The 21,626-nt window shown below is 35.2% G+C and overlaps 4 protein-coding genes across 6 annotated transcripts; 1 reads left to right on the top strand and 3 right to left on the bottom strand.

The window, feature by feature from the left end:
* The first annotated feature begins 368 nt into the window (after positions 1 to 368).
* On the top strand, positions 369 to 8,433 carry LOC21393914 (cellulose synthase-like protein E6). Of its 2 annotated transcripts, none has more exons than XM_024166351.1 (8): positions 369 to 705; positions 975 to 1,302; positions 5,568 to 5,708; positions 5,843 to 5,974; positions 6,132 to 6,344; positions 6,586 to 6,813; positions 7,213 to 7,560; positions 7,745 to 8,433. In XM_024166351.1, exons 1-8 carry the CDS (start codon positions 500 to 502, stop codon positions 8,288 to 8,290), a joined length of 2,142 nt encoding a protein of 713 aa, XP_024022119.1. In that variant the 5' UTR covers positions 369 to 499; the 3' UTR covers positions 8,291 to 8,433. The 2 variants fall into 2 exon arrangements, with proteins under 2 accessions (XP_024022119.1, XP_024022113.1); XM_024166345.1 differs by having other exon boundaries at positions 369 to 774; positions 7,745 to 8,432.
* A 51-nt stretch (positions 8,434 to 8,484) lies between these two features.
* On the bottom strand, positions 8,485 to 13,286 carry LOC21393913 (acetyl-CoA acetyltransferase, cytosolic 1). The gene is made up of 14 exons (XM_024166362.1): positions 12,853 to 13,286; positions 12,644 to 12,742; positions 12,354 to 12,527; positions 12,131 to 12,236; positions 11,836 to 11,974; positions 10,750 to 10,827; positions 10,604 to 10,669; positions 10,252 to 10,334; positions 9,799 to 9,898; positions 9,605 to 9,715; positions 9,471 to 9,512; positions 9,204 to 9,290; positions 8,871 to 8,956; positions 8,485 to 8,767 (listed from the first exon to the last, which is right to left on the bottom strand). Exons 1-14 carry the CDS (start codon positions 12,896 to 12,898, stop codon positions 8,734 to 8,736), a joined length of 1,251 nt encoding a protein of 416 aa, XP_024022130.1. The 5' UTR covers positions 12,899 to 13,286; the 3' UTR covers positions 8,485 to 8,733.
* A 2,171-nt stretch (positions 13,287 to 15,457) lies between these two features.
* LOC21393912 (DNA oxidative demethylase ALKBH2) lies at positions 15,458 to 17,256 on the bottom strand. Of its 2 annotated transcripts, XR_002902330.1 has the most exons (5): positions 16,953 to 17,256; positions 16,541 to 16,657; positions 16,218 to 16,407; positions 15,661 to 16,002; positions 15,459 to 15,573 (listed from the first exon to the last, which is right to left on the bottom strand). XR_002902330.1 is itself a non-coding variant. In XM_010089369.2 (4 exons), exons 1-4 carry the CDS (start codon positions 17,166 to 17,168, stop codon positions 15,806 to 15,808), a joined length of 720 nt encoding a protein of 239 aa, XP_010087671.1. In that variant the 5' UTR covers positions 17,169 to 17,256; the 3' UTR covers positions 15,458 to 15,805. The 2 variants fall into 2 exon arrangements, 1 of the variants encoding a protein (XP_010087671.1); XM_010089369.2 differs by having other exon boundaries at positions 15,458 to 16,002.
* A 1,281-nt stretch (positions 17,257 to 18,537) lies between these two features.
* On the bottom strand, positions 18,538 to 20,983 carry LOC21393911 (protein C2-DOMAIN ABA-RELATED 11). The gene is made up of 4 exons (XM_010089368.2): positions 20,854 to 20,983; positions 20,177 to 20,290; positions 19,561 to 19,656; positions 18,538 to 19,150 (listed from the first exon to the last, which is right to left on the bottom strand). The coding sequence occupies exons 2-4, from the start codon at positions 20,285 to 20,287 to the stop codon at positions 18,848 to 18,850; spliced, it is 510 nt and encodes a 169-aa protein (XP_010087670.1). The 5' UTR covers positions 20,288 to 20,290; positions 20,854 to 20,983; the 3' UTR covers positions 18,538 to 18,847.
* Positions 20,984 to 21,626: the final 643 nt, after the last annotated feature.

The raw sequence follows: 21,626 nt of genomic DNA, 5'->3' as shown, positions 1-21,626 counted from the left end.
TCATCTCATCGTAGCTGCTCATCAATATTATCAAGTGCGTTTGGAAGAGGGATTCTCATCTCATCGTAGCTGCTCATCAATATTATCAAGTGCGTTTGGAAGAGGGATTCTCATCTCATCGTAGCTGCTCATCAATATTATCAAGTGCGTTTGGAAGAGAGATTCGTGTCATGGTTCGAATCATGATTAGTGGTTCGTTATAATATTTTCTCTCATAAAAAATACACGTAAAACAAAAATAGTTCTGAATCATGATTTTAAACGTACTAGTTAACTTTGCTACTACCTAATTAAAAATTATTATTCCTAGGGACGCACATATATATATTTAATAATATAATTTTAGTTTATCAAGATCTAGGTGCGATTTCTCTCTTGACTAGCCTTTATATATCAACCTTTGTAATCTTATCCATTCAGTGCTCTATATGCGTAAATACTATTAGAGATAAGAGTTATACAGAAACTGAGAGCGATCAAAAAAAAAAAAAAAAAAAAAATGAGAAAAAATGACTATCTTCCTCTTTTCGAAACAAAGTTAGCTAAGGGGCGTACCCTATTCCTATCGTTCGTTACAACAATCTTCTTTGGTATCTTCTCCATAGTTGTCTACAGAACAAGCTACATACCATCGAAAGAAGAAGGTTCCAGAAGATTTGCTTGGATTGGATTGTTTCTCGCTGAGCTTTGGTTCAGCCTTTACTGGTTTATCACTCTTGTCATTCGATGGAATCCCGTCTATCGTTACACTTTTAAAGATAGACTGTCACTCAGGTTTTTTATTTTATTAAAATATAATACTATTTTTAACACACCTCGTACTCAATTTTTTTATTTTATTAAAATATAATACTATTATTAGCACACATCTCAACCGTTTAAACTTCTGAAATGGATATTAATAATTAATACGGTATTAGAGCAAAATTTTTTGAGTAATTTGAACCCTATTGTATTTGACGAATGATGGTTAGGTACGAGGAGGTTTTGCCAAGCGTGGACATATTCGTGTGCACGGCTGACCCAACAGCGGAGCCACCGAGTATGGTGGTTAACACGGTGTTGTCGGTCATGGCTTACGACTATCCTCCGGAGAAGCTGAGTGTTTACCTCTCCGACGATGGGTGTTCGGACTTGACATTTTATGCCATGTTTGAGGCCTTGCGGTTCTCCAAGGAATGGCTTCCTTTTTGCAGGAAGTTTGGAGTGGAACCAAGATCGCCGGAGGCTTACTTCCAAAGAGCTAATTCTCAGCCACTCGGTGGTGATGCTGCCAAGGCCAACGAGTGGACCTCCATCAAGGTACGCGCTCGTATGCATGCTTCCATGTCCAACAAAATCCTGTATTTTCTTTGCATCCAATATTTATATTATATTTAACGGTTAAACATTTTATAAAATTTTTTTTATGGTACACGATAAAAATTCAGTTTGTAAATGGTTCATATTTATTTACATATTTATGTGTGTATATATATATATATATATATATATATATATATATTTATTCGCCTTTACTTTTTTTCCTTGTTTCTTCTGAACTGCAATGAAGAAATACGGAAAAGAAGAAAAATTAGTTATTAGTTAATTATGATGAATAACAATAAATTTATTTATATTTAATGAAATAATAATTTTAATATGTAACGTATAATATTACCCAATTGTAACTGACGGAAGACATAATAACAAAAGAATAAAGGCTAAAAATATTTAAAATCCGAACATCACAATAAGAAATTGAGGAACCAAAGAGATGGACCACCCATAGAGAGAACATGAAGAAAGGGTTGGAAAAGAACAACATAATAATGAAAATCTCAAGAAATCTAGACAATATAAAAAACAACTAAATCAGTATTAATAATTAGCCAATAGATGACAGTACCATAAATCCCAAATAACCCGGACAACAGCAACTACTGTTGAATCACCATTATGAGTTACCCAATACATGGCAACAATAAAAGAAAAATGCATCATCATCACCAGAGAAGAACAAATAAGTATGTAGATAAAATAATCATATATAAAAAATTAGGTTCAGGTATGTTTCTTCTATCGCTAACAACATATATCATGAGTAATTGTAATGTAAATCAACAGTGTCTTTGGCTATCAACTAAATTATTAAAGGGTTTGCATAAACTACCAAAGAAGGAAAACTGCAATTAAATAAAGAGAAGAGCATAAGAAAGATAAAATGAAAGAAGAAGAAAGACTGAAATTTTCTAGAAGCTAAAAAAGGGTATCCTGAGCAATTTCAATAATCGGGTTCATTGATATTCCTGGTATAGTAGATGCTATCACACATACAATCATACTCAATTCGATGGAATTGTTTAATCTTAAAGGGGATCTTCTATAATTTTGCACGTGAGGGGTTATTTCTTGGTTTCGTCCAGTTATTAATAACTTGATTATTTTTAGATAATAGTAGATAGAAACAACGCTCGTAAGGAGTCCTATTGAAACCAAGAAATATAGGTGAATTTAATATTTAAATAACAACATAAACCAGTGACTGAAATAAGAGCATAAACCAGAAAATAACATAAACAGTGACTGAAATTAAGTAAGAAATTCAGTAACACTGAAAATGTTAGGCCCCTTAACATCATAGTAAGAAATTCGGTAAATTATAAATATAAATCATATTTAAATAATAGTGATTGTAATAACTTAAATAACATAAACAGTAAACAACAAATGAAGATTTATAGGTTCAAAAAACGTTGGAGAAGAATAAGATAACAACATAAATCTCAAATAATCCAGGCAACATAAAAAACTGTCAAATTACTATTAACATTTACTCAATACATGGCAACAATAAAAGATAAATACATCATCATCACCAAAGAAAAATAGAACGCTGAGAAAAGTAGACGCTTCACAAATCAACAAAACAAATAAACTGTAAACTTAACTTATACTTAAATTGCATAAGTATTAAACAATAGGTTACATATAATATTAACAAAATCAATAAAAACACAATCATAACAACATAATACAATAACCAGATATATTAACAGCATAACATATTCACACAAAAAATCTTAATACCATAAGACATACAATATTTAAAACAGTTAAGAAACACGTGTAAGATTTAAGAAATGAATACCTCAGCCGAAGAATGGCAATGGATAGAGTAGATCCAGGACAACAACAGAAACTCCAAAACAGAGGCAACCAAACAGAAAAACCCAGTATTCAAAACTGACCAGGAGAAAAAAAAGGTAGAAAACATGGATTATAATAGTCCGAGAACGAGAATGAAGAAAAAGTGAGAAACGCTAATGATAAAATAAAACACAAAATATATATATATATATATATACAAAGAGAATAAATTTCTGATCATTCCCCGATGAAAGAACCTACAAACACAACTCAACCAATGTAATAATTAGTTAACAACAGGTGTTACGCAACATGAAAACCACTGGAAAATGAAACCCATAACCAACAGACTCAATTTTTGACCATACCCCGATGAGATATCCTGCAAATAAAGATCAACCGATATAATGATTAGTAAACAACATGTCTTACACAGCATGAAAACCATGGGATAACAAAACCAATAATCAACAGACAAGAAAAATTACATGTTCATTATACAAAATTACAGGATGACGAAAACAAACGTCAAAATAAAAAACAAACACGACAACACAACAATAACTCTTGAAATAACCTATAGAAATAAGGAATAAGAAAAAAAAAGGAAAAAATTTTCAAAAAATAACCGAGAAAAAAGAGAGAAGAAAAAAAACCCATAAAAGCCCTCAAAAATATCAAAAAGTCATTGAAAAAATGAAACCCTAAATTACAATCAATGGACGAAACCAAACAAAAGAAGATGACAAATTAATCTTTTTAAATCTTCATCTGACCCACCATAAAGAAGAGACAGATGAACGACAATGAAACCCTAAAATAAAGAACCAAACAAAAATAAAATCACAGTACAAAAGGAAAGAAAAAAGAGACAACAAAACCCTAAATTATTCCGAGAAGAAGAGAAGATCAAGAAAGGAAGAAGACGGAAAAAAAATAAAGCATAAAAACCCAAAAACAAGAACAAAATATGAACAAAACGTACTTTATTACACGTTGCCAACTATCATATATGCTTCAATTCATACAATTATTGCAAGTGGACGCATTAGCAAAAAACAAAAACGAAACAAAAATGTAAGTAAATGGTCCAAATATTACTATACGTTAGAGTGAGGCAGGTACTTCAAGTGTACATGTGTGTATCTATATATGTGTATAATAATGAGTGAGGCAGGTACTTCAAGTGTACATATGTGTATCTATATATGTGTATAATAATGAGTGAGGCAGGTACTTCAAGTGTACATATGTGTATCTATATATGTGTATAATAATGTAAAAGATTCAATTTTCTCGCGGTGGTTGAGTCGTAAAATATATATTAAAATCAGAATTAATTGCAGTGGTCCTTTTTTTGTGGTGAAGGAAACTTTTGTGAAAAATGACAAAAACTCATTGATATTACAGTACTCTCTGCGGTCTTGAAACTTGCCGTTACAACTCCAACAAGGAATGGAAGAAATTGATGGCTTAGTCCTATTATTAAACCTAAATGAGTCTCAAACGGCTAATAATAATTAGATCCTAAACTAGTAGCTTTCTAACTTAAAAATTGAAATAAGCGATCATCTTGTTCTCTCCGATCACTATCTCCAGCCTAGCTAATTAGTACACATTATATCACAATATATATACTTATATATATATATGTGTATGTATGTATGTCTATTACTTTGGTCCACGAATATACTAGTCAAGTTGTATTTTTGCTTTGACAAAGCAAGGCTATTTAACTTAGGTTTCGTTCATTTCACCGATTCGAGTTTAGATTTTGAGTTTTGCTACAACAAAAAACTTTCAGAAACTATCACATCTAACTTTTTTTCTGCAGTAAAAATTTCTCACATAAAATCACATCTCAACTCAAATTAAAAACTCGAATCAACGAACTAAACGGATCCTTAGTGAGACACTCTACCTTTGACATTTGAGTCAGATAACGATCTTCGCTTTTGTTTGATGAATTGATCAGATAGATACTATTTGATATGATGTGCTGGAAAAAATCTAGCCAGTGACCTAGTGTACAAATACCAGCTACTACAATATTAAATCTATGATTATGCATTAATCCGTCACTTAAAATCAAACCAAGCTGGGAAATCGATTTAAGAATCACTAATATTTCCATTATTATTATATAATAATAAAAAAAATGTATTATAACCAACCAAAAACTGATAATGAATTTCCATGTGAATGAACATGATTGAAAATGCAAATCTAACAGCATTAATTAGCTAATTGAAACATTAGCTTAATGAATAGCGTACATTAGCTTAATGATGTGCTGGAAAAAATCGTAGCATGTATTGCTTGTTTAATTAATTAAGTTTCTACGGGTAAATCTCTTTACACTTAATTCATTTTTTTTTTTTTTTTTGTTTTTCATATTTAACATATAAGAAAATAAATTCCTCATATGATCATGACAGAAACTGTATGAAGACATGAAGACGAGGATTGAGAGTAACACAAAGGCGGGACAAATTTCGGAAGAGATACGCAAACAACACAAGGGGTTTCGCGAGTGGGACTCCGTTTCAAGCAGACGTGATCATCAGACAATTCTTCAAGTACTGAAGTTTCTTTAAAATTTCATTAACAAAAATTTGAGTCCTAAAACAATTTAATGTCATGCCGAATAAGATGAAATATATATAACTGCATGATACTGTTACTAATATGACTCTATATATGTAATATATAGATTCTTATTGATGGAAGAGATCCAAAGGCTGTAGACTCTGAAGGAAAACCTTTGCCAACTCTGGTGTACTTGGCACGTGAAAAGAAACCCCACTTCCACCACAACTTCAAAGCAGGAGCTATGAATGCACTGGTCAGTGGTCATCATCTTACCAATATTGAGTTTTAGATATGTAATAATAGTTTTACGTGACAATTTTCAAGCTAATTAGCTATACTTATACTTTTAACTTAACATGTATTTTGTTTTGTTGTTATTAATTATTTTGGTTTCCATGTTGAGAAAATAGATAAGGGTATCATCGCGAATCAGCAATAGTCCGATAATTCTGAACGTGGACTGCGACATGTATTCGAATAATTCGGAAGCAGTGAGAGATGCTATGTGCTTCTTTCTGGATGAAGAGAACGGCCACGAGATTGCTTTTGTGCAGTTTCCTCAGAAATTCGAGAATATCTCCAAGAATGACATTTATGGCAGTTCCTTGCGAGTCATAATGGAGGTTTGATTGTCCCATTAACTTAGAGCAATGCTATAGGGTATCACCCACTAACAGAAGGTGGGTTCCATAGTGTGAGACTCACCGGTGGAGTCTACCTTCTATTAGTGATGGTGCTTAACACCGATAGTACAACTAAGGCATAACTCATAACAGATTAACGTTTTGAAACAATACTTCATTATTATTGAAATAATTAATTACTAATTTGTGCTATGGCCCTTTTTATGGTCATGCTCTAAAGGTCGTGCTCCGCGGAATTGATGGTAATGGAGGGCCTTGCTATATTGGTACTGGGTGTTTTTACAGAAGAGAATCACTTTCAGGAAAGAAGTACATAGAGGCAACCAAAGTAGACTTGAAGAATAAGAATCGTTATAGAAAGACTGAAGATAATGCAGATGTTCTAGAAGAAACAAGCAAAGCTCTTGCAAGCTGTGACTATGAAGAAAACACTCATTGGGGAAAGGAGGTTCCTCTCTCTCTCTCTCTCTCTCTCTTTGAAGCAAAGCATAATACTATTAGTGGGCCACCTTCTAACTTAACTTTTGTGATGAGTTGGTAACTAACATAATATCAGAGCAAGTGTATCATCTCCTTGCAATTTCGTAACTTGTCACGTGTTTCTATTGTCTCTTTGCATTCACATTCTGCTTGGGTACTTTGGTCTAGACTCCATACGTGAAGGAAACTATCAAAGTATCATATTATTGTTGCTCCACTTCCTAACTTAAGCTTTTGGAAGGAATTGGTTAGAATATCATCATAGTTTTTAGCTAGCCAAAATTACAATGTAAAAATGTAATGCTCTAATATATATTTTAATTTGCAGTGTGATAATAAATATTTCAATATTTTTGTGGATGCACAGACGGGATTGATGTATGGGTGTGCAGCGGAAGACATTTTAACAGGGTTAGTTATACAATGTAGAGGTTGGAGATCCGTCTATTTCTGTCCAGAAAGGAAGGGCTTTCTAGGAGCTGCTCCCACGACACTGCTGCAAACACTTGTGCAACAGAAGAGATGGACCAAAGGAGATTTCCAAATCTTTCTTTCAAGATACTGTCCATTGTGGCACGGCTACAATAAGATTCCCTTACGACTTCAACTCTCATACTTAGCCTACTCGTTATGGCCAGTAAACTGCTTCGCTTCGCTCTATTACGCTATCGTGCCATCACTTTGCTTGCTTCAAGGAATCTCTTTGTTTCCACAGGTAAAGACTAACAACCAAACCCTCTAAGGATTCTCCCAAATTTAATAGTTCTACACGTTATAACCCCGGTTTAAGATTTTTAAGGTTACGGCTATTAAAAGTACTACTTTTAGAAACTAGCTTAAACTATACATGTTGCCTAGTAGAATGCCAGAAGCTGATCTTGATTGTCTTGTCCTAACAGATGTCCAACCTATGGGCGGTCCCATTTTTCTACGTCTTTGTTGGCAACCGAGTTTATAGCCTTGTAGAGCTCTTGAACTGTGGAGGGACATTGCAGGAATGGTTGAACGACCAAAGAATGTGGTTGTTCAAGAGAACAACTTCCTACTTCTTTGCCTTCTTTGACAACATCCTGAAGCTATTGGGATTCACCGAGTCAGCCTTCACCCTAACGTCGAAAGTGGTTGATGACGACGTGTGCAAAAGATACGAGCAAGAGATAATAGAGTTTGGAACTACCTCACCGATGTTTACCATTTTGACAACCGTCGCGTTTCTGAATGTCTTTGGTTTCTGTTGGGGTGTGAAGAGGTTGATTTTGGGTGAGCAGAGTTTGGTCCTAAACCCCTTTGCATTGCAGGCTATTCTCTCCGGTCTGTTGGTATTCATCAACCTGCCAATTTACCAAGCTATCTTTTTAAGGAAGGACAAGGGCAGAATGCCTGCTTCAGTGACTTACCAGTCGATTATGTTCACTCTAGCAGCGTGTTCAGTCGCTCTGTATTAGAACCTTTTACCAAGATCAAGCACAATTGTAATTGATTAGTACTTAATTCGAGCTGGCCTATGATTAGGAAAGTAGCTTGAAGAAGTATACTGCTCATTTATGTTTGTAATTACTCTTCCTGTGAAGAATGTATGTTAATAAAGGATGATTCTACTACTTGTATTGAAGGTTTTCTACCAAAGTCTAAATCCCATTGCAAATGCCAGTTTGTATATGGAGGCGCAAATTAATCCATTAACACCACAAGTGTAGGGAGGACGAAGAACATCGACGCTGAAGGCGTGATATGTAAAACAGACAACAACGTTTTTCCTTCGTTTACAGATACGTTTTTACAAGATTGTCTTTCACTTTTGCATCTATTTTCTCTCTAGTAATCAAGCTTAAACAGTAAAAGGAGGCAAGGTTGAACATCTATCCAAGGACGGGAAACACTAAATCCATTACAATGATGAACGTCCCACCTTTGTAACGGACCTGCATGATGAAAAAAGTTCCTTCAGGAATTGGAAGAGTAAAAGACTCTTGATCGTAATGGCATGATAATTGGTTTCAAATTTCATGAATTCAAGAGTCTTACATGAGCTCAAGAACAAGTGAAGAAGCTCCCCCTCCCCCATTACATACGGCGCCAACACCGTACTTTCCATTTTTATGTCTTAGTACCTGCAACAACATTGTTTTTATTTCATCAGCTCCCCTCAAAAAATATTAAATATATCAAGCAAACACAAGCAGAGGACCATCTCGCACATTTATATGTAGAAGATATGTTGTATAGATGTTAATATGATTACCAAAAGTGATATTAGATTATCAAGCAAAAAATCTTCAGAGAAAGACAAAAGATCATAGAAATAATACTAGATTATAAAACCAAGCATACTGAGGGGAGGGGAAAGTTATAACCCACCCCCAACAATGTGACCAAGATACGAGCTCCACTGCATCCTAAGGGGTGTCCCAATGATACCGCCCCACCATGTACATTAAGTTTCTCCTGAAATATTAGGAAAGGCAAAAGTTTAACAACCTAATACTATAAAATAAAAATTTTAAAAAAAAAAAAACAAAAAGTAACAGGCAAATGGTACTAATGAATGCATCGCATCAAATGCAAAGAGCTGAAACAGATTATGCATCAATTTTAAACAAGGATATAGTTTTCTTCATAACTCACAGGCTCAAGACCGAGCAGCTTTTGATTGGCAAGAGCTACGACCTGGAGAGAAAAACATTAATATAAATGAATATAAAGAAAAATGCTTACTGAACGAGGACAAAGGTGCAAAGATATTAAGCATAAAATCTTACGGAAAAGGCTTCATTGATTTCATAGTAATCGATTTGAGAAGCCTTCAAACCGGCATTTGAAATAGCTTTTGGTATTGCAAGGGCTGGGGCAGTCGTAAATAATTCAGGTGCCTGCAAAGACAAAAGACAATCTTTTTTGAGCATCAAAGTTTCAGAAACAGCAAGAGGAAGAAGAGGAATAATTTAAAGAGTACCTGAGCTGCATCAGCAAACCCCTTAATCTTAGCAATTACTTGTAAACTGAGTTGAAGTGCCTTCTCCCCACTCACTAGGACAAATGCAGCTGCACCATCACTATCCATGACAAAACACCAATAGTGAAGGATAAGGAATAAAAATTTGACTAATAAGATAAGAACTCAAACCAAAACCGACTTACACCAAAGTATGAAAGGTAATATTTTAGACAATGAACTGAAATATATGATCTCATTGAATCTGCAGCACTAGATAATATCAATCTTGATATTCACAGATACAGTGCCTGAAGGGTATTGCCGAAAACTAGTTTTTTGAGAAGTACTTGTTTGGCACATTCAGTGTATCAAAATTTCCAAGAAAAGAACATTTTTATGAATGTGGACAATATCATTCGAGTTTTTAGATAAAGACTTGGCGCAGAATATGCTAGATAGATAGTTAGGAACCTTATGATAGAAGCATTGCCAGCAGTTACAGTGCCCCCCTTCTTGAAACTTGGTCTGAGCTTTCTTAATTTTGCAGCATCAAACTAGCGAGAGATGCAGAGAAAAAAAGTAATAAATAAAACAGAGAACTGGAGCAAGCGATAAAAACTCTGAAGCCTACTTCAAGATTAAAAATCTAATTTTAACTTGGAAGAATATATTTGACATGAAAACTACTACAGCAGAAAAGGTATCAAGACCAAGAAGCAATCAAGGGAATATATTGCACTGGCGCGTTAAATTATGTTATTTAGTTTCGGAAGGAAAATTCTCCACAAGTCAATCCCTAAGCCATCTGTTGTATATAGTATACCTTTTCTAAACTTTCATCTTTGTCAACAACTGTGGATGGCTTCCCTCGTCCCCCAGGAACTTCAACCTATTGGAACAAAGTTGTGAACTTATATAGACTCTTTATATCAAAATACAATTATTGTCCAGTTTTGCAAGAACTCATACTGGAGTGATTTCCCATGCAAAATGACCATTTTTCTGTGCTGAAACTCCTCGCTCAAAGCTCCGAATAGCATAAGCATCCTGCAAGAAAAATGAAAATAGAAACGATAACAGTAAGGGGAAAAAATGTCAAGGTAATATAACTAACAAGGAGATATACCAAAGGAAATTGAACAAGATTTAGAAATTTGAATTTGCCTAGATCGTTTTACAGCTTAAAAAGTTTCTCGTCCAGGAGTTTAGGTGTGTTGGGAGGTAGCTCAGCAGCGCACGCCGAGCACGTGCCGAGCACTGTTCGGGTGGTATGGCCGAACAAGTCCCCGATTAGTGTCCGGGCGTGCTGATATAGCTGAGCTCTCCTTGTTATACGGTACAACACACGTACTATCGTGACAACGGGCCGAGCACAATGCCTACAGGCCTGTCGCCGAACATGGCTGTTCAGCGAATTCACATCACGATAAACAATCTACACAACAAATCAATCCCAACCGTTGGATGGATACTGCACGCTCCCATTGATGTGCGACACTTGTCACAACGTCAGACACGTGTACTTGAAGTGAGAACAAGACCCGTGTACTTGTGGGCCCCCGGTGGGTCATGAACAAAACCCGGGTCCACCAATGGGACTATAAATACCCCATGATCATTTATTGAAGTAAGAACAATTATCCTATCCAACTCCTGTCACAACATTTATTGCTCCTAATTAGCTCGGCTGACTTTGAGCATCGGAGTGTGTTTGGCAGGCACCATATTGGTGTCCCCTCACTTCAAGGCTTCATCTCTTACTCCAGTAGAGCACATTAGTCCCTGAACCCGAGCACGTGGCGGAGCACCGACCAGACTAAGACCGAGACAGGAGTCCGAGCATCGTGCTTTCCAGGACGCGGGTGTTGAGTCAGCTCAGACATCAACAAGGTGCATGGTTTTTTAGACCTATTTTTATGCTCAATTATGCAGAAAATAAGTAGGGTATGCCAGTTACTATTACTTTGTAGAGTTTATTTGATTGATGAACATCTGGCTCTAGGGGAATGAGGCATCAAAATATTCTAGACCCGCCAAACATTTACAGAAAACAACCTGCTCTTCCCTTGAAATTTTATATTGGTCAGCACATAACTCTCCACAAACTCCCATTCCAAAGTCGTTATAGACATCCCACAAGCCATCTTTGACCATGCCATCAACAATAGTATCATGTCCTAACCGAGATCCATTCCTGGTACAAATGGGAGTCAGAATTTTTCACACAGATTCTTCATGCAATAAACTGATTTATGACAGATTGTCACACTAGAGAACATAAGCATCTAGCAAGTCCGATATTTAGCAATTATTAAAAAATCATCTAGTGAGTAATAGCATAAACGCTGACCTTACATCTGTTAGGTACTTAGGCGTATTAGACATACTCTCCATTCCACCAGCCACAACTATATCATTGGTACCAAGCTCAATGCTCTGTGATGCAATCATTATGGCTGAACAAAGAAAAAATATAAAGATTATGGATCATTATCATCACCCCCACTCCATCAACAACTCTTGGCACAAAGTAAAAGTGTAACATCATAAGCAAGGAAGTAAAAAAACTAAACCTTTCATCCCAGATGAACAAACTTTGTTAATAGTTGTGCAAATCCCAGAATTTGGTATTCCTGCACCAAGAGCAGCCTGCCTCGCCGGAGCTTGCCCCAAATTTGCGCTGAGGACATTGCCAAAGAACACCTCTTGCACTAGTGATGGCTCCACTCCTGCCCTTCTGAGAGCGGCTGAAGAACACCCATTTGAACCAATATTTTAAATGTCAAACTGGGATCTTTAACAGGAGAAAACAACAACAGCAACAGCAACAACAACAACAACAAAAACAATGCAAAGAAATTACCTTTTATGGCAACAGAGCCAAGCTGGGTAGCTGAGAGAGATGAGAGGGAACCGAGAAAGCCTCCTATGGGCGTTCTCGCAACACCCACTATACAAACATCTGTGCCCACATGTTTGAATACACACACACATATATATCGAATTGGAGAATTCAGCTAAAGAAAGAGTATGCTTTTTCATGATTATGAAGAAAGAAAGAAGCAAACGTACCTCGAGGTTTAATGGAAGACGAAGATGGATTTGAAGCTGGAGCCATGGATGCTTCTAAGATTCAGAAACGATACTTGTAAAGGAGAAAACGGAAGAGAAATTGGAGTCTTTGCCAACCGAAGCTTATTCGTTTGATGATGATCTGATCTTTTTTGCTGAGAAGCCAAACGAAGTTTGTTTTGTGTTCAAGTTTGAGGCTTTGATTATGGAAGGAAGAGAAATGACGAGAGAAGCAATCATCAAGGTACCCAATACAAATAAATAGATGATCACTGCGTTTTTTTTTATTTTTTGTTAAAGAATTATTAATGTTAGTTTCTAATATACCTGCAGAAGAATGATCACGAAAGTGGTGCGATTTATTATTGTACGAGCCCCATCCAATCTGTATCTACTACATTGGGATGCGGAAAACATCGATCCATCACTCTCAAATCTGTATCTACTACATTGGTACGGTACGGGGTAATCTCATATTTTCATCAAAATGGGAGAGTAATATGATTTTTAAGAATAATATATTATTGTGTTTAGTTTTATATAAAATTTTTTTTTAAATTTTTAAGAATATTACATTACTGTATTTAGTTGTGTATGAGAATGTTGTGAATTAAAAAATATTTTTTAAATAATAATAATAATAATAATAATAATAATTTTATTATTATTCATGCAAATTTGAGCAACCGTTGATCTGACATTTGTATGTGGTGTCCAAAAAAATACTAAAATTCGTTCGTCAATTATATTCTATTTGCTTATTAAACATTTTCTGAAATTTTTCCCTTCAAATTGGTACTTCCGAAGTTTATTCCATCTTAACCCTGAATTCATATGACATCTCAAATCGAGTATAATAGTTATATTCTGTTAAATACTCGATGAAATGTATTAAAATGACGTAGGTAATAAAGTTATAGGAATATTCACGCATATTTAAATTCATCCCAACAAATAAAATAAGAATATTAACTACTGTTTAACATTTATAACTAAAGGATTAGCAGTTTCTAGTTACAATTTGGGAATACATAATAATGAACTACATAATAATGAACTACTTTATTGCAAAATCAATGTATTAACTTTTATTTTCGAATGCATGTGTTAACAATTTATTAATAATAATTATTATTATTATTATTATTATTACTATTACTATTATTATTATTATTATTATTATTATTATTATTATTACTATTATTATTATTATCAGATTCTCATGATTTTGAGATTCCTGGGAATTTGAATAACACCTAGGGGCGTTTTGAGGTTGGATCTGGACGAGAGAGAGAGAGATGGATGAGATAGGTGGGTGAGAGAAATGGTCGAGAGAGAGAGATGGATGAGATGGTGGGTGAGAGAAATGGACGAGAGAGAGGTTTCCCGTGAATATTACTTTCCTGGGAAAGTAAATAACACCCTGTTGGGTGGGATTAGGATTACCCCAAAATGGGGTAATGTGAAACCCATGTGCTTCACTTTTTTGGGTTTTAAAAAAGTCTAATAATTGTACCAAACATGAGAATCTGAAATATTCTCATTCCCACCCTTATGATTACCCCATACCAAACGCCCCCTAAAAGAAAAGAAAAAGTATCTGATAAGTTACATGTCGTTTCATGAAGATATAAAAAACGGTGATTTTCTTTCATTCATACGACAACAGTCAAAGATGAAAAACCGTAGTAAAATTCTCAAACAGTAAAAAAAGATAAAAGTGAACAAAAATAAAAAAAGGTAAAATTTGGGGAAAAGGAAGAACATAAAACGACGAAATTTGAAGGAACAAAAAGGATATAAAAAATGCAAGATGATACAATAAAAAAGAAAAAAAAAATTCTCAAACGACAATAAAAGGCAGCAAAACGTTAAACGACAAAAAAATAAAACGACGATAATTTAAAACTTTCAAACGATAACAAAAAGGTCCAAACGACAGTTACATTTGGAAGCAATGACAGAGTAACGACAAGGAAAATTGAACGATGACAAAGCGGCAACAACATCATCAACCAATAATAAAATTTGGCCACCGCGAAAGTAAAACTAACTGTAAATCGGCGATAAAGTAAAAACGATAACAAAACCTGTAAAACGTTGGGTATAAACGTGCCGTCTATTTGTTTTTGAGAAGATTACATGTCGTTTCTGAAAATAAACGACGCCTAGCGTGCCGGTGGTAAAACTACAGGTCGTTGAGAAACAAAGTCCACAAAGACTACAAATAAACGCTGCGAATATTTGAAAAGATTTAAAAAAAAAAAAAAAAAACCTCTGTAAAAGGACTGTAAAAGTGTCAAACAAAAACAGCATTTGGAAACTTCATCAGGGAAAAAAAAAAAAAAAAAAAAAAAAAAAAAAAAAAAAAAAAAGGAAACGACGATAAAATAAAAATGACATCAAAGCCGTAAAACTAGATTAAACCTCGCATCATATTAGATATTTTCAGAAGAGAAAAAACCGCGAGACCAGAGGAGAAATGTCAACTATTACGATGAGGAAAAGACAACGACATGCACAACTTTGGAGTCACGTCGTTTTAATGTTTACCTGAAGAAACGACATGCAAGAAATCATCATGAAAACAAACGGCATGGATTGTTCTTTTTTTTACATTGCTCGAGCAGTTTTCACAAATGCAATTCGCCAATTGGTCCAAGAGAATTTAGATCAGTAATTATCAGAGAAACAATGGAAGTTCTGAGGCAGCATCAACAGCTGCAGAGAAATGCCAAAACTTGCATCATCACAGAGTAAATTGTAACTTCAATTCAATTACATAGACAAATAAGATACAACCGGTACCAAGTGTTAAAGGCATTCCTCTAAACAAAAGCCAAGTATCGGTGCCACGAAGCAGTCGTTCTCTACAGCCAAACCAGCAGGTGATACACAAAAAAACATGAGCACAAATGAAACGAACTACCACCACCCCTGATTCCAGTAGCCGTTAGACAACACGCCTAAATGTAAGATTGATTCGGGTCGCATCCGCTTTTGCACGCTTAGGCACCGAGTGGAGCCAATCCCTTTGAGTGTAACCTCTCATCACCAAAAGTGATCCGTGTTTGAGCGTGAATGAGTGCTGATCAACATGGCTGCTTCTCTTTAAACGCTTACTCGCTGGTTCTTCATCATTTCTTCTCTCTGGAAGTCCCCAACAAAAGAAAATCAAAAGCTGTAAAAATGATGCAAGTACAATGGCTATTTTGGTATGCTTATGAAGTTTGAAGATTGCATTTGCATAACGACTGGTGGTAACAAAAAGGAATCATTCAAAATTTAAGATGAACTCGAAGAACGTAGTGAATGTGCAAAGAGATCAAACAACAAAGAAGAAAAAATATGTTTTATCATCTCACCGATGGACACTTTTCCGGGTTTTTTCTTCAAGAGGAAATCGCGTTCACATCCAAAGGAGACCGAAGCGATTTCAGGAGCCGACCCATAAAGCTTCTCATCATCAGAATGCCAACCAACAGAGTCATTACCACCCTTATACCTGTTTAAGAGCAGGCTGTTGAAATTACTCCCAGGAAGCGCTTTATGAACCTTCATATGTCAAAACAGAACATATCAGCAAACCAACCCCCATAGTAGAACTAAAAAATATTAAACACTTTACCAAACATAAAATAAAAGGCAAATGTGAGAAAAATTAAACAAAATTAGAAGCATTTCTTACGGCCTCTAAAATGTCCTTAAGCGGAGGAAAATCATCCCAACTATATGCGTGTGGCTGATATCCACTGTATACCAATTCTGGCAATCCAGGACTTGCAATATAGCATGTATCTCTAGGCTGCACCCCAGTAACATTTTGAAACGAAAAAATTTCAGCAAAAAAAAAAAACTGTGAACAATAAATAATTCTTCTTGTAGATGCTTTACTACTCTCACTGATACATTTTTTCTTTCACCATCTTTCCAACAAGAACAGAAATTGAGCATATTCCACATTAGCAAAAGAAAAGGGAAAAAAGACAATATCTTTATATATTAGGAACTTCAATTTGCCATTGTAATTAACTTCATTCGATAAAATTTAGTCCCAGAAGTGAACTTGTAAAATTTATGCACGGAATTGAGAGAGAGACCTGGGGGCAGGATCGTCCGAAAACACGAACGGTGGGCCTGGTCCAAGGGATTTCATTGTTGAGGAAATCGAAAAAATTCCAAGAATCGTGGAAGCTCAGGAATCTGGGAATGTAGACGACTTCGCTTTCGTTACCGAGATCAAGAATCTGCCTCTTTGGGGCTTCGTTAGGGTTTGGGTTGGTGGGTTTACAGACCGTCGTGAACTTGGAACTCATCGGTCACGTCTTACAAAAGAAAGAGATCAGAAACGACAATACAATTTACGCGCCAACCACTACTAGACCCATCCCAATGGATCGGAGACCCGATTCTAATTCGGGCGTTTAGCCTAATGCCATTAAGTTATACATATAAAGAAACAAAAATAATTATTTATTTATTTATTTATAAATAACAAAAATAAAAAATTGATAATAAATACTACGTAATTTTATTATTCTAACACTGAGTACGTTTAGTTCGCTAATTTGAGTTGAGATGTAATTTTATGTGAGAACTTTTTACTGTAACAAAAAAATTAAATGTAACCGTTTCTGATAACTTTTTACTGTAACAAAACTCAAATTCTAAACTCAAATTGGTAAAATAAAACGGATGCTACTTAGAACCTTCGAGTCAGTCCTGACGATTTTGCCCGTTTAAGCACGTTGCACAAATCAACACACCTGTTGTTTAGGATTCATGAAATGTGAGCAAATAGTGACAATTAAACAATAAAAACAGAAGCAAAACGGATCGAAAACTAACCTCCAGTCATCGTCTTTCTTTATGCCGACGTGAATATATATAAGTTTATGTGTATATATATGTATGTAAGTATAAGAGTAGTGATTTGGGTTCTTCTAAACCTTATTTTTTCTCAGAATTGATGGTGTAAAACTGAAGGAGAGAGAGAGAGATAGAGTTAGGGACCCAAACGTGATGGTTTTTATAAACGCTCTTCCATCATCAAGCGTTTCTCAATTCAATCCCTTGACTTATGGGATTGTGGACTGGTTTAAGAAGTTTCCCAAAATAAATTTCTGAATAGGAAACTAAATCTTAATTAATAGAATTGATATGGGCCACGTTTAGTCTCCACAAATTGAAAAAATCCTACATGAAAAGCCACATAATTTCACTATGCTTTAAATATTCTCTAAAAATTGCCATACTTCAAAACTAATTAGTTTTTAAAAAATTAAACTTAACGAACTTAAATTGGTTTTAGTTGGTTGGTTTGGTGAATGCCTCCTGCTTTCAACATTTAATTGCAGATCATCAACGCAAAAATCTCCAAATTTTGTTGCCAATAATTATCATGCCAGCATTTCCATCTTGCACTCTGCATTTTGGATATCTAGCGTCCTGCTTTTTATTAAGTTGCGGCACGATTGAAGCTAAATTAAACTCTTCTCAAGCAATAAGAAAAATAAAATAAAAAATAAAAAGAAAATATATTCGCTAGCATGATATCCACTGAGCCTTCTGATCTCATAAAACATTCTCAAGTGCCTAAAATAGAGGCTGAAAAAAATAGCATTATAAAATAGTGGATGCCATGGACAGTCAAACTCAAGAGAGTTTATAGGCAAAGACAGTTTCGGGTTAGATTCAACAAGATACGGATGATCATAATTGCAACGTCATGTCCATAAAAATTCCATATTAGCATATGTACAAACTTCAGACACACGGCTCATCAACACTCACCACACAAACAACCCAAATAAAATACCCACCAAGCAAGCTCAGCAGAATCAAAATAAATCAATGCTAAACTACATAGAACATCAAATCTCCTTAAGACAATCAAATGGGGTTTAATTACCCCTTGGATGACTAAACTAGAGATATTCGACTCTTTCTTTTCGCTTGTTAGAAGTCTACAACTAGTCCAACCTTAGATTCTCCTCTATCTTGAAGGAGCAAGAGCAGCTGGGCCTTCAATCAGTTTGATCTTCAATTCAATCTCCCCGGATTCCACGTCACGTAACCTTAACCAAACACTTTGCAGCACCTCATCATTGACACAAGTGATGGAGCTTTCCCTAACCAGACAGTTATCACTATCTGGGACAACCTTCCTTAACGTTGTTTCGCCAGAAAAGTTCTGCAAAATCTGCTTCAATCTAGCTGCTGAGACCAGTGGTTGAAGGCTGAGGTGTGCGTGTCCCATCTTGTCATCCGTCTTCAAGAGGTCTTTGTCAAACACTTCCTAGAGGTCAAGGGCGGCATTTTTGTTATGTACCATAAAAGCTTAAATTTTGTAATTAAGGAATATTAATTCACCAGCTTGCCAGCATGTTTATACAAGGATATTCATACAAGTTCAACTTGGGAGTTGAAGCCCACACATTCAAGGAGAAAAAAGCATCACTTACAAATGATTAACTTCACTATTTCAACTTCAGATTAATAGATATGAGTAGAATAAGTCAGTTTATACTTAATCTTCATCAAAAATCTAATTGGGACAATTTCCAACTTCAGGATGTTAGAGCTTAAAGAAGTAAAACAATAGAGGTTGGATCAGTACTTAGAACACACAGATGAAAGCCAGAACAAATAATATGTGAAAAGTAAAGTGGGATTTGGATATAGTACAATAAAATCATGGAAACTTACCAAATTTAGAACTCCAATAGGTTCTGTGAGCGAGAAAGTTAGCTCTTCATTCCATACCGGATTAAGGCAACTGTTGATAACCTTGGTTTTTGCTGTCTGCAGCAGAAGATACAGATGAGTAAAGAACAAACTTTACTATCCTTAGATGACCAAGTTCAATCTTTGTCGGTTTTCAGCAGAAAATGCTGAGAATATGTTCTAATAGACCAACAACTTTTTGATATCAACTTACATGGCAATGAGTTATCATCGTTTTATTGGCAAGGGCAATCTTTAATAAACGTGATGCTTTTTAAAGCACGTCGATAAAAGAATGACCACTCACATGCCAGAGTGAATTGGTATCAAAAAGTTGGGATTAAAGTTAGAACGCCAAGCATTATTCATTCAACTTTACAAAGTGCTATGAAAACTTCATAAGACAACCTAGGGCCCTTTTTGGTTGAGCTTCCAAAAAAATCCAAGTATGAAGCTTTGCAAAAGGTATATTCCAAAGTACTAGTAATGAACAAGATTCAACGAAGATTGACAAGCAAACAGGCTTAACATCGCCGAACAAGAAAGCGTGTCGACAATGGGAATGAGTCAAGAAAGAATTGATGAAGATTGAAGTCACCTGATTGCCCAACTTGACTACAACGTACGGATCACTGCTCTTGAAATCACGGATCACCAGTCTTTTCCCTTGCACCACTACAACTTTTAGCAATCCCAATCGCTCCCCCATAATCTGCTTCCAAAATATGCCTTTCAGTTCAACAACTAATCAATTGAAACATATAGTTGGGAAAACCCAAAAAATACGCCAAGAAGATTTGCAGTTCGTGAGAGAAGAACTAAAAGGCGATACCGTATTGAGATATCGATCTAGATACATGAAAATAAGTACAAATATCCTAAACAATAATCACAAACAAAGCATGAAAGTTAAAACAAGTGTCTTAATTACAATTTTAATACAAGAACTTTTCACACCAAAAAAAAAAAAAAAAAAAAAACCAACAACAATAACAACAGAGAAGCAGATGTTTAGCAACTCAAAAGCTCCACCATTTCCGATTTATACTCCAAACAAGATCTAGGCCATACCCACTTAAAACAATATCAAAATAACAATAAAAGACGACGGATTTAACGAAACCAGACCCTGCATTCACCAACTCCCTTATTAACTTGGGAAAAAAAAAAAAAAACCAAACCCATCAAGAAAGAGAAGATTAAACAAACAAACTATCTATTTTTGGAAGCAATAACAAATGGAGGAAAAAAAAAGTAGAAAACAGAAAGACTTACCGACTACAAGTTAATGGAGGTTTTTTTTGTTTTTTTGGTGGTGTCACTTGTGCTGGCTATGGTTTGCTCCGCTTGATGGAAAAGGATTTTTGGATGGCAGATAATTTATTTCGGTCACCGGAAAGTAGAGGTTTTTAAGGATTTACTAGTCTTAGTCTAGTAGTTTTGTAGAATTCGTACATAAGCAAAATAAATGCAACTGCCACGTGCCGGTCGGGATTAAGATCAACACGGGCTTTGACTAGACCACAGTTCCTTTACTCAACTCAAGTGCGGTCCAAGCTGACTCTTGACTGTGATTGCTGTGTTGTTTGCGCCTTTTCGTGTAATGTTCCTCTTTTTCATTTAATTGTTTTTTTTTTTTTTTTGCTGCAATTTTTCATTTAATTGTTTGTTTGTTTGTTTTCTGCAAAAATCTTGTTCCACGTTCAAAACTGTAGAAGGAATGCGTCATAATGACACGACAATTGGCGGGTTGCTGAAAAGTAAAAAGGCCATTTTTAATAATTTTTTTGGTAGAAGGCCATTTTTATAATTGTGGTTGAGGTAGCAGCAATTAGAATTGCAAATAAGCAATTTGATGATTGAAACCATATTTGAAGGAAGAAAAAGTAATAATTTAATAGGAACGAGGAAAGGGCAAAAAGGAAAAAAAAAATGGAAAAAGGGCAAAAGAGAACAAAAAGAATACATATATATAGTTCGTCGGTGACCAACTGACCATTGAGAACTGAATTCATCAGCTGACCCCAGTTAGGTCCATTTCAAATGTG

This window comes from Morus notabilis, unplaced genomic scaffold, assembly GCF_000414095.1.
Source record: "Morus notabilis unplaced genomic scaffold, ASM41409v2 Scaffold745, whole genome shotgun sequence".
Lineage (NCBI taxonomy): Eukaryota > Viridiplantae > Streptophyta > Magnoliopsida > Rosales > Moraceae > Morus > Morus notabilis.
Note: the sequence above shows the minus strand (reverse complement) of the source record. Positions and strands in the feature narration are given on the sequence as shown.

Excerpts from the sequence above, each read along its gene's own strand:
- LOC21393911 (XM_010089368.2), bottom strand. The coding sequence starts at position 20,287 with ATGGGGGAGCGATTGGGATTGCTAAAAGTTGTAGTGGTGCAAGGGAAA. Across the intron at positions 19,657-20,176 it reads TAGTCAAGTTGGGCAATCAG|ACAGCAAAAACCAAGGTTAT; the intron begins GTGACTTCAATC and ends CTTCTGCTGCAG. Across the intron at positions 19,151-19,560 it reads CTATTGGAGTTCTAAATTTG|GAAGTGTTTGACAAAGACCT; the intron begins GTAAGTTTCCAT and ends CTTGACCTCTAG.
- LOC21393912 (XM_010089369.2), bottom strand. The coding sequence starts at position 17,168 with ATGAGTTCCAAGTTCACGACGGTCTGTAAACCCACCAACCCAAACCCT. Across the intron at positions 16,658-16,952 it reads TCGGACGATCCTGCCCCCAG|CCTAGAGATACATGCTATAT; the intron begins GTCTCTCTCTCA and ends ACTGGGGTGCAG. Across the intron at positions 16,408-16,540 it reads TTAAGGACATTTTAGAGGCC|GTTCATAAAGCGCTTCCTGG; the intron begins GTAAGAAATGCT and ends TGACATATGAAG.
- LOC21393914 (XM_024166345.1), top strand. The coding sequence starts at position 500 with ATGAGAAAAAATGACTATCTTCCTCTTTTCGAAACAAAGTTAGCTAAG. Across the intron at positions 5,709-5,842 it reads ATCATCAGACAATTCTTCAA|ATTCTTATTGATGGAAGAGA; the intron begins GTACTGAAGTTT and ends TGTAATATATAG. Across the intron at positions 6,814-7,212 it reads ACACTCATTGGGGAAAGGAG|ACGGGATTGATGTATGGGTG; the intron begins GTTCCTCTCTCT and ends GTGGATGCACAG.
- LOC21393913 (XM_024166362.1), bottom strand. The coding sequence starts at position 12,898 with ATGGCTCCAGCTTCAAATCCATCTTCGTCTTCCATTAAACCTCGAG. Across the intron at positions 12,743-12,852 it reads GTCTTCCATTAAACCTCGAG|ATGTTTGTATAGTGGGTGTT; the intron begins GTACGTTTGCTT and ends ATGTGGGCACAG. Across the intron at positions 8,768-8,870 it reads TCACTTGTTCTTGAGCTCAT|GTCCGTTACAAAGGTGGGAC; the intron begins GTAAGACTCTTG and ends TTCATCATGCAG.